General features: G+C 41.0%; 1 protein-coding gene across 1 annotated transcript; it reads right to left on the bottom strand.

Annotated features, from left to right (window-relative positions):
• Window positions 1–1,475: 1,475 nt before the first annotated feature.
• Window positions 1,476–10,398, bottom strand: KICS2 (KICSTOR subunit 2). The gene is made up of 3 exons (XM_084810598.1): window positions 10,099–10,398; window positions 7,470–7,758; window positions 1,476–2,769 (listed from the first exon to the last, which is right to left on the bottom strand). Exons 1-3 carry the CDS (start codon window positions 10,331–10,333, stop codon window positions 1,953–1,955), a joined length of 1,341 nt encoding a protein of 446 aa, XP_084666724.1. The 5' UTR covers window positions 10,334–10,398; the 3' UTR covers window positions 1,476–1,952.
• Between the last annotated feature and the right edge of the window lie 27 nt (window positions 10,399–10,425).

Genomic DNA, 10,425 nt, shown 5'->3' with positions numbered 1-10,425 from the left:
GTAACTGCTACTTTATCCACCAAGTCATCTCTGTTGGTTAGGATGAAGTCAAGGATAGCCAATCCTCTAGTTCCTTTCTCTACTTTCTGTAGGAAGAAGTTATATGACTCACAAGTCAGGAATTTCCTGGAGGGGCCATGTTTCGCAGAATTTGTCTCCCAACAAATATTGGGGAAATTGATATCCCCCATTACTACTACATCATGCTTCCTTCAAATATTGGCTATTTGCTTTTCAAAAGTTTCATCCTTGTCTTCTCCTTGATTGGGTGGCCGGTATAGACTCTGACCACTAGGTTCCTTTTATTCTTTGCTCTATTTATTTTGATCCAGATTCTCTCGATGGGGCTACCAAGCTCATCCTCCTGTATTTCTGTACAGAGATATGTATTTTTCACATATAGTGCAACCCCACCTCCCTTTCTGTTCCTCCTGTTCTTTTTGAACAAGTTATATCCTTCAATTGCTGTATTCCAGTCATGAAAGTCATCCCACCAAGTCTCAGTTACAACTATCAAGTCATAATTTCCCTCTTGTATTAAGAGTTCGTGCTTACCATTTTAAGGTAAATTCTCAATCCTAATTCCTTTCCCAGCATTCATTTTTCACCCACATTGGAGGGCACAATCCTATGGGGATTGGTGGCCATCTCCGAACTCGGAGGCAAACGCCTATCCAATGCGGGGCAGGAGAAGCAGAGGGGATCATCCCCTCCATGCTTCAGCCACCCTGCATTTGCAGCTAGACAGCCAATTTTGGCTGTCTAGCCACAGGAAGACAGAGCCAGGGAAGTGGCTGCCAGATGAGACATAGGATGTGTCGTACCGACATTTTTGCCTTCCCCACCCCAGAACGCCCTGTTTTTGCCGCTCCACACTCCTCTTCCGAGCATGGCGCACAGGGCCATTCCAAGCTGCCTCAGTGCAGGAGAGGGGAAGGTCGCTTCTCCAGGAACTGACCTTGGAGCATAGGCTCCAAAGTCAGTTCCCAGAAACAGACGTATCCTATGCCCGTCTAGCCGCTAACTTGCGGCCATAGGATTGCTCCCTTAATAAATCAGTTCTGTCTCGTTAACATTTTATTTCTTCATGCTTCCACTTTTCCCATTTCAACCCTTACAGAAGCATGTCTAAATTAGTATTTAGAATCTTCAATTCTATGCATTTATTTCCATGCTTGTTTGCATTTATGTTGATAAAATATACATTCCCTAATTGTTAGTTCCTCAGTGTAGCTTTCTACCAATGGCTACGCTAGACGTGAAAGTTATTGCCCTTCCAACCCTAGTTCAGTAAGGCTTTAGTTTTAAAATACTCAAAATATATCCTCTTTTTAAAACACACCCAATATGCAAGGGTAGATAGAGCATTTCAGAAAATCAGTATATTCAGGATCTTATTGAGGAAATATAGAATTCCAGACCAAGGTTTTACTGTCATTTTAAAGCTAAATTAGACCTGAAAAATAAAGGTACACTTTCCAAGATGCATTTAATTTATTGCAATTATTTGCTTCCAAGTTCTAACACTTTCCAGTGAATATGACTGAGGAGTACTTTAATAGAAGAAATAGGTTCTGGAAAAAAAATCCACTCCATATTCCTTTCAAACCACGTTTCCAGCAGATGCTACATGAATGACCAGCAAAATATAAAGTGCATATATTCAGTTTAGGTAAGGGCAACAAAGTGTCATAGACTTAAAAAAATAATACAGCAGTTGAGCAAAACACCATCCTGATATTTATAGTGCACATTGGTGTAGCTTTTATGTGACCCTCCCATTCAACTTTATATCATTAGATTATTCATTCTCAAAATGCTTAATATTAAATATTAATATTCAACATTAAATACTTAATATTAAAATAGTTTTTTTTTAATGTCAACATGGATATTTCTGGAAGCCTAGAGCTTGTTTTGTTGCAGCCTAATATATTTTTAAATAGCCAGTACTATCCTTTGGATCCAGGCTTCAGGGTTGCAAAAGCTTTAGAGTTCTTAAGGGAATATGAAGTTTCATTGAGAAAAGAGGTAAAATGAGAGTCTTTCTCAGACTTCTTGGATTCAAAAATAACTACGATGGTAAAATGAGGTTCAGGACGAGTCAAAAAGTATGTGCTTTGAACTTTGTCATCATAGAAATGGACCACCTTTTCCAAACTGTTGAGGTCAGAAGCTCTGTCAGTCATAATCATAATGACATTGGGCCAGTGCATAACAGGCCTGTCATTGGGCAGAGAGACCACTGCTGGATATTGGTCTACACCCTTTGGGGCCTCTCTGTAGGAATGGGGATGATGATAACCATGCCCCTGAAAGCTCTCAGACCCACGGTTGTCAAAGATTAAAGAAACATTAACAGCATCATATTTCCTGATGAAGCTGGAAATTCTCCCAAAATAATCAGTATTGGCTTTTGCAGTCAAGGTTTTCATTTCAGATGGTGTTGTTTGTCGACTAAGCGCCTCATGAAAGTAAAAGCTAAATTTGGCAAGAAGGATATTTTTGAGTTTCATTAGCCACAGGAAGAGGTGTGGAGGCTGTACAGCCTTTTGAGACTGACCACCGAACAGGTGCTTCTTCGTTTCTCGTTGCTTCTCAAAAATCTGCCCCCATGTTTGCAGCTTTGTGTGAGCATTGTGCAAGTGGACCAAGGACGGGAGGAACTTCCACTCAGAAATCTGTGCCTGAGCTTTCAAAAGATGAGTAAGGACATCTGCTTCTAACTGGAAACTGCTTTCAAGAGGACTAAGGATTGGATGATGAAATCTAGAAAATGAAACATATTTCAATACACATGAGACATTGCATGGAAAAGACTATTCTCTCAACTAGCTGAGAGTCTAGGGAGTATAAAGTTCTGGAACAGAGGTGGGCAGAAGATCGGGCTCTTGTGGTGGATTGTCAATGGTTTCTGACACTCAATTGTCTAACAACAGAAACGCCTATAAAGCTTTTCCCCTCTAAATTAGGTCTCTGAAAAAAAGAATGCTTGGGGAGAAGCCAGGGGCAGATTTTTGCGTGAAAGGACTTGTGTGCTCTTGATTCTAGTACTTATCAGAAACTCCTGAGCTGAGAATCTATGCATATGTCTGCCCGTGTCGCTATTTTGCACCAGGCTCTGCTTGGTGCACCTCAGATTTCTACTAAAAAAAACACGCAGATCCTACAAGCTTGAAGTGTGTCCACACCTGAAGTCTGAGTGGAAGAGGTTCCCATCCCTATTTTATGGGGACAGCAACCAATATTCATCCTATCCCACGCATCATATACCTACGGAATCCCTAGTTCTGGGGATAAAATATCCTATACCTGCATAAAGTGGAAGAATTATAGTCAGCATAAATTATTCTAATTAAATTATAAGACATCACTTTATGCCAAAGTAGGACTTCTTGCAAAAAGTAAATGAGGCCTTGATTTTCACCTGCCTGCTTTCCACTACTACAAAATTTTAGCCCAGGTTGGTTCCAACCAGTCATTTTATTGTTACTGCAAACTAGACAAGGAAAGAAAAAAACACAGATCAGCGCTCAAATTCTTTCCTAATAAAAGGAACATTATTGCTATGGATCCTGAAATAATGTTGCCTATTTGGAGACAATGTGCCTTCAGTGAACCATATCAAACACTCAGCCAACCCAGTTTAAATGAAGTAGAATTTCAACTGAACACATGCTTGTTTGGGAATCCCTGTGAAAAAAAAAGGTAATTCCAGAAAATTGCCAGTTGAATGGTCAAGCTCACCCAACTGGCACAGAAACAAGCGTTCTAATTAAAAGCCTCATCACAGACATCATTAAAAATGTATTTCCATGGCTCCTCTGTTCTACAAGAAATGCACTACTCCTGACACTGACAGTTAAAAACTATAAACATGAAATCATATTTCTTGTCAATAGTCCCAAGTTTTAGGGAACTATTTAAATTAGCAGATGCATCTGTTGTAGTTCAAAAGAACTATAAGAAGGCCGAAAGGGTTTTTCATGAATTTAACTGAAGCTACAAAACTGATATATTATTGTACATTTATTGTAAAACCTAGTCTGACCGACAGGGAAGAAATGAAAAACTTGAATCAACAGGCTAAGCATTCTCCTTTGCTCTAACCATAAAGACAATAACTTCAGTGATAGTCACCGTCTTTACTGTAATCAAGGTATAGCTCAATAGCAAAGTACATGCTTTGCATGTAAAAGGTCCCAGTTCAATCCCTGGCATTTCCAGGTAGGGCAAGGAAAGACTCCCCCATCTGAAACCTTGGAGACCTGCTGCTAGTCAATGTAGACAATACTGAGGTAGATGGAGCAATGGTCAAACTTAGTATAAGGCAGCATCCTGTATTCCTATGCTGTAAGGCATGATGGAGCCAGGCCTAGTTTTCAGGTCCAGCTCTGCCCTTTACACCCCCAGCTCTGCCCTTTACACCCCCAAGACAACATCCTCCTATGGAATCCTTCGACTGCCTCTCAAATCAGAAGCTGCCCTTGAGATGAAGGAAAGCAGCAGTGAAAACACATCACCTCCTTCCCTGAGATGCTTCACTGCCTTCACAATGAAGAAGGATATGATAATGTACCTCCAATGAACTGCTGCACTGCATGGATCCCTGTCAATACAGGCCAAGTCTTGCAGCGGCAATGGAGATGGGCAAATTTTGGGCACGCCGCAGTGTTATTTCAAAGTATATCCCGTTATTTTTCTACATAACAGTGGAATGGCAGCCACCCATTCACATATGAGAAAATAAAGGTATTCACTCAGACACCTCATTGGGGTTGGAACACTAGTGACCCCAGCATCTGGAGCAAGAAGCAGATTTTGCCCCTTATCAACTCTGTCTCAGAATGCAACCTGCACTCAGCATGAAGTCAGCTACCTACAGAGCCCTGCCCTGGGTTCTGCTTCTTCGTCATGATCAAGTGAACAATGATGCCAGCAGCCTTATATAGGCATATGTATGTATCATTCTTTGTAACCAGCTGTTAGCAAGAAAAAGAAACCGAAGGTTCATTGGCCCAAACAGTTTCATCCTTTGGGCGCCAAAGACTTTTTAATTCTTTTTTATTCTATGTCTTTTAACATAAGTTTTTATATCAAATAAGTATCATTTAAAGATTGTTTTAATATCTTTAAAAATGGTATTAGGAAATTGGTCTTTGCTGACTGATGGAGGCTGGTTGGTTGTACATTTAAGGTGGTTTTACCCCTGCGTGAGTTGTTGCCCTCCAGATGTTTTGGCCTACAATTCCCATGGGTCCTAGCCAGCACAGCCAATGATGAATGTATACAAATGGATGAGGTTTGTCCATCTTCATATATTGGCTACAAGATAATCACCTGAAGAAGGAAATCAGTATTTCCAAAATATGTCGAGCCAATATAAAAGAACTACAATAAACCTTTTTCTATAGGCACCTGGGATTTCTCCATTTTCTTTTCTCCATTTGCTTTTCCAAAACATCAGGGGGACCACAAGTTGCCTACCCATATCTTAAATGAACTCTGTCTTGGCAATTATTTTATTCTTGTGCGCCCACTTTGGATTTTAATGTTCACATTGACTGTATTACGGTTATGTTTTTAATACTGTTTTATATTTAAGTGATTGTACTTCACCTAGAGAATGAGCTATAAGGCAACTAGTAAATATAAATAAATAATCCTTCCAAAACCAAATCAAGACTTTTTGGTCTAAAGATGGATATTTTTATTAGGAATAATTAATGGTTTAATATATTTCTAGCCATTGTATATGAACTTGAGCACGCTCTGGGAGAGAGCGGAGGGCAGGAAGGCCTGGCATGATATGGTCTATGGGGTCACGAAGAGTTGGACATGACTTAACGACTGAACAACAACAACAGCCACTGTATTATTTAAACACACTGTACTGGTCTACTATAAGCTGCTTTTGCATTTGCTAGCTGGCCAGAAAGGTAGGATGTAAATATTTTAAAAAATTAACTCATAGGTGGTATCAGAGAAGGTGCATATGCCATATCTTATGGGTCATATTTTCACCTTACGTATCATCTCAAGGATGTTATTTCTTGTCTTCCTACACGACAGGATTTGTTAATTTTTTAAAATAAAAAAACAGGTATCTAAAAGAACAGTGGCTACAAAAGGAGCTGAGAACATCTGTGGTAAAGATACTTTGCATCAAGCATATCTGGAGGGAGTACAGCAGAATACTGCTGAGACCAACAGGTTTTTACAATATCCTTGGAGGACACAGCAGTGATAACTCAATGTGTTTCTCCACAATTTCTGAACCACTGGCAAAAAGATTCTGTCTTCTGAAGCTCTTTAGGTGCAGAACAGAAATGCCTTGTATTGCAACATTTCAATCTGTGCCCTGCCCTTCATGCAAAATCCTCAGCATAAAAAACAAGTCTACTGACATGTTTATTACATTTGTAGCAGTAGGGCATACTTAATCCTGCTGAGCTGTGCACTATCTAGATAGGGATCATTTGTTATATCTAACCTAAATGAAGTATGAAGCTGAGGAAAGCTCAAATGAAGAAACGATTTTACAAAAGGTACAGTTTGCAGAATACTTTGCTTTTAAGCAACCAATAGAGGCAAATATGGTTTGGATCTGTACAGTTTTTTTAAAAAGGTTATACTGTGTTTCAAAAGCAGTTTATTTCCACACTGTCCTTGTTCTGTAAAAAGAATTTATAAAAGACTAAAACTGTCCTGAGCTGCAGGCAAAAAATGCTCAACATAGGAAATGTTCAGTTTTTATAGTAAACCATGCTGATCCCACCAAGCTGGTGTTCATTTTGAATTTAACAGACCTACTCAAACATGCTGGTGCAATAAAAGTATCACCTCTTAGAAGAAATATATCTGTTGAGAACAAGAAACAGGCCTAGATCTGTAGTTACAGCAATGTCCATGATAGCCCACTCAGTTTTGTATATCCTAAAAATACTCTTTATATAAACATAGTCACGGACACATCCCAGTATGTTGCTTAATGAAAACGCATGCTTTCTATGCATATTAGTAAGAAGTGCTTATTTTCTGTATATTTACAGGGAAATATGTATGCTATTTAATGTTGTGCCGACTCAAAAACTGTGATTATGTTCTGCATTGAAGGAGATACACATTTGCTGGCATTTTGGTTCCTTTAAAAAACAAGTTAAGGACAAGAGAAGCGATTATGAAAGAGACAATGCACTTGTCAGTAAACAGAACAGGCAACTGCACCAGATTCAGGTCCAACATCTGGTCATAGAAGACACACACTTCCACAATAATCTAATTGCTGAGACTTTGTTGACACTGTTCAGACATGTTATGACGTGCCTGCAACTATGTAAACTAAAAATTCTCTTAACATATGGAATCTGGACATATGTGCCTATTGCTCTGACAAAAATCCTATGTAAATTTTCAATCCTTCTGCTTATATGAAAGGCAACCATAATATACAGAGTACATAAACTGACCTTGAGCTATATTTCTTTAGGATGGATTCCAAGATGTTTATCAGTTCCTCAGAGTTAATAAACTTTTGGCTACTGAGGCTGTACATTTTTTCATAGAAGTCAGCAATTTCCATTCGCGCCTGAACAAAAAAACAGAGCTGTTCAGACAGGTGAGAAAGCAGTTCTTCTAGATGAGGGGCTGTTCCTCCCACAGCATTGCGACCTGTTGCCACCACCTTCTTCAGTTCATTGTGCAGAGAAGTGTATATGGTTCGTATAGAGTCCTTTCGGCTGAAGAATGACTGCCCACCTATTTTTTAAAAAGAAAAGTATACATTACTCAAACCCATGGATGGAAAACATGTAGGGTAAACAGCATATGATAATATTAATCCAAATTCTATTTAGTTCATCAGCAATTACATATCCAGGAGCAGATTTTAAGAGCAGATTTCATTATTGCGTACCAGCCCTTTACATTTTAGTAGATTAACTTATACATGTCCCAAATTAATATTTCATCAAGAGCCTTCTTTCACATCACTCTACTGTCCATCCTTTGTTTTCAGAGAGGTCTCAATATTAATTCTACCTTTGCCAGTAAGAACATCCATAACCTAAAAGCATCCTCTTCCCTAGCTATATGAGACAACTACGCAACTATGGAATGTTAATAACTCAAGTTGCTATTAATAACAGTAGACTTTTAAACCTTGCCTTTTGACTATGCAGAACATGAAACATTTAACTTTCTAAAGCAACACTGAAACATGAAGTAGACAGGCATGCATATACCCACATTCTGATTGCAAATCAAAATCCAAAGAGAATAGCCATATACATTCAAAGACCTTCCCATTAGTCCATAAAAGCATACAAACAAGGATGTTTTAAATTATTTAAAATATAGAAAGCATTAAGTACACATTTTCCCAACAGCCACATCATCACACCTCAAGGGACTGGCAGAAACTATTAAGGGGAGGCAGCAGTATTCAGTAATCAGATGTGAAGAACACAGTGCATGAAGGTAGTATAACTATGCAGTAATTCCTATTTCTAGACAGCTGTAGTTTTAGAAGCAACTGCTAGTCAAGAACAGCAGTACCTGCTTCTTTACTCTTCCTCTCTGTCTCACTTTTAAAAAGTATTAATATCTCATATTTTCTCTTGCATTCTTTTCTATTTTATTTCTCCTCTCCTACCACATTATTCTTTGACTCTTTTTCATTCTTTTACTCCCTGCTAGCACAAAGTTTTCACCTCTCCCTCTGACTCCTCCCTCCTTTTGTCTCATGCCCTTTTTGACTGTGAGCATCCAGGCAAGGACTTATGTTTTTCTAGTTTTGTACAGCACCTAGTGCATATCAAGCAATTTTATAAATAAATGATAAGGATGGTGATGAAACTCTTCCATGCTGCAACCACATTCTGTCAGCATGAGCATTACAAGTAGAAAGCCCCAAGATACTAGTGAGATTAACACATTACCCAGACTTCCAGTGCCTCTCTTCAGAATGCTATTACAGTAGCCTTACAAACTTAAATAAAAATTTAATTAGATCAACATACTCAAAGCTAGTCAGCAACGTATACTTGCTGCTTTTCCATCACGTCACAGAGGGCCCACCCTACCATCTCATTTCGAAGCCATTCACTTGGTGCTCCTGCTCTATCATACTTGAGATTGCCATTCTAGCACTCGAAGCAGTTTTTGCCTGTTAGTTTCCTCTAGAGTAAGGATGGGCCACACACAGCCCATAGGCCTAGAGTTTAAGATCTAGACCTCACCACACCCTGCTGTAGAATATAACAATTTTCACTCTTAAGACTACTTCAAAACAAATGGCTTTATATTGTATTAGAAAAGAGTAATTAATCACTCCTACTGTTCTGCTCGAATGTATTCATTTTCATCAGACAGATACAGGAATTGTAAGATTATCAGAACACTTCAAAGAATGTACTGCTTGTGATCAACAATGGAACCCTACTATTACTTTTCTATTACTTTTTTAAAGTGACAGAGACAGAAAGCTATCTGCTGAATCCCAAGGCTGTGAGGCACACCTCCTAAGACCTCAACCTCAAATGTGTGGGGAGGCAGGGAGAAGGGGAGAGATACAGAAAGGCACTCTGTATGTGGGCAGAAACCCACTACTCTGTCTGTTGGAATACTGAACCTAGCTCTGAAAGAAAAAAAAAGGGTCGTGGGCCTGAGCATTAGCTGTTTGCGGGCCTAGGACAGCCATTCACCAGAAGTTTTTGCACGTCAAGGAAGAGCTCTTCCTCGTGCCTGCCCTTGCCCCTCCAACGCTGGGAAGGTGCACGCGAGCCAGCGGTGGGCCACTCAAGGCCCTTCAGTTATTTCTTGGACTACAACTCCCATCACCCCTTACCAGAGGCTATGCTGGCTAGGGCTGCTGAGAACGGCAGTCCAACAACATCTGGAGGGCCTCAAGTCGCCCACGCCTGGGGTGGGAGGAGCCGATGACTCAGTACTTCAGGTGGGCGAGCCCCTTCCCACGGAAGAAGCCCCAGAGCAGCCGTTTTATAGGGGAGACGAGCGCGGCGCGGAGGCCAACGGCGGCGGAGCGGAAGGGGAGAAAGGAGAGAAGGAAGGCGGCCGAGAGCGGCGGCGGCCGGGTACCTAGTTTCTGGCCCAGGAAGGTCATGCTGTGATAGGCCTTCTCGGCCGCGGCCAGGTGGGCCAGCCCGGCCAGCAGCGAGAGCCAGCTGGCCCCGGCGCTCTTGTTGGCCTCGCGCTCCTTCTCCACATTGTCCTTGGCCTTGTCGTAGGAGAAGATGCCCAAGTGGGAGAAGAAGGTCTCGAGCACCGCCTGCTCCACCGGCACCGGCGCGCCCAGCGGGATCGACTCCCCCATTCGCCCGCCGCCGCCACCGCGACGCGCTCGGCTGCCTCGCGCGGCGGCGGCGTCTTCTACGCGCCGCCGGACGTGCACGTGCGGCGGTCACG

Source organism: Heloderma suspectum, chromosome 7, assembly GCF_057233095.1.
Source record: "Heloderma suspectum isolate Gila_16-S chromosome 7, 16-S_ref, whole genome shotgun sequence".
Classification (NCBI taxonomy): Eukaryota; Metazoa; Chordata; class Lepidosauria; order Squamata; family Helodermatidae; genus Heloderma; species Heloderma suspectum.
The sequence above is the reverse complement of the archived record's forward strand: the minus strand, read 5'-3'. Positions and strand labels throughout refer to the sequence as shown.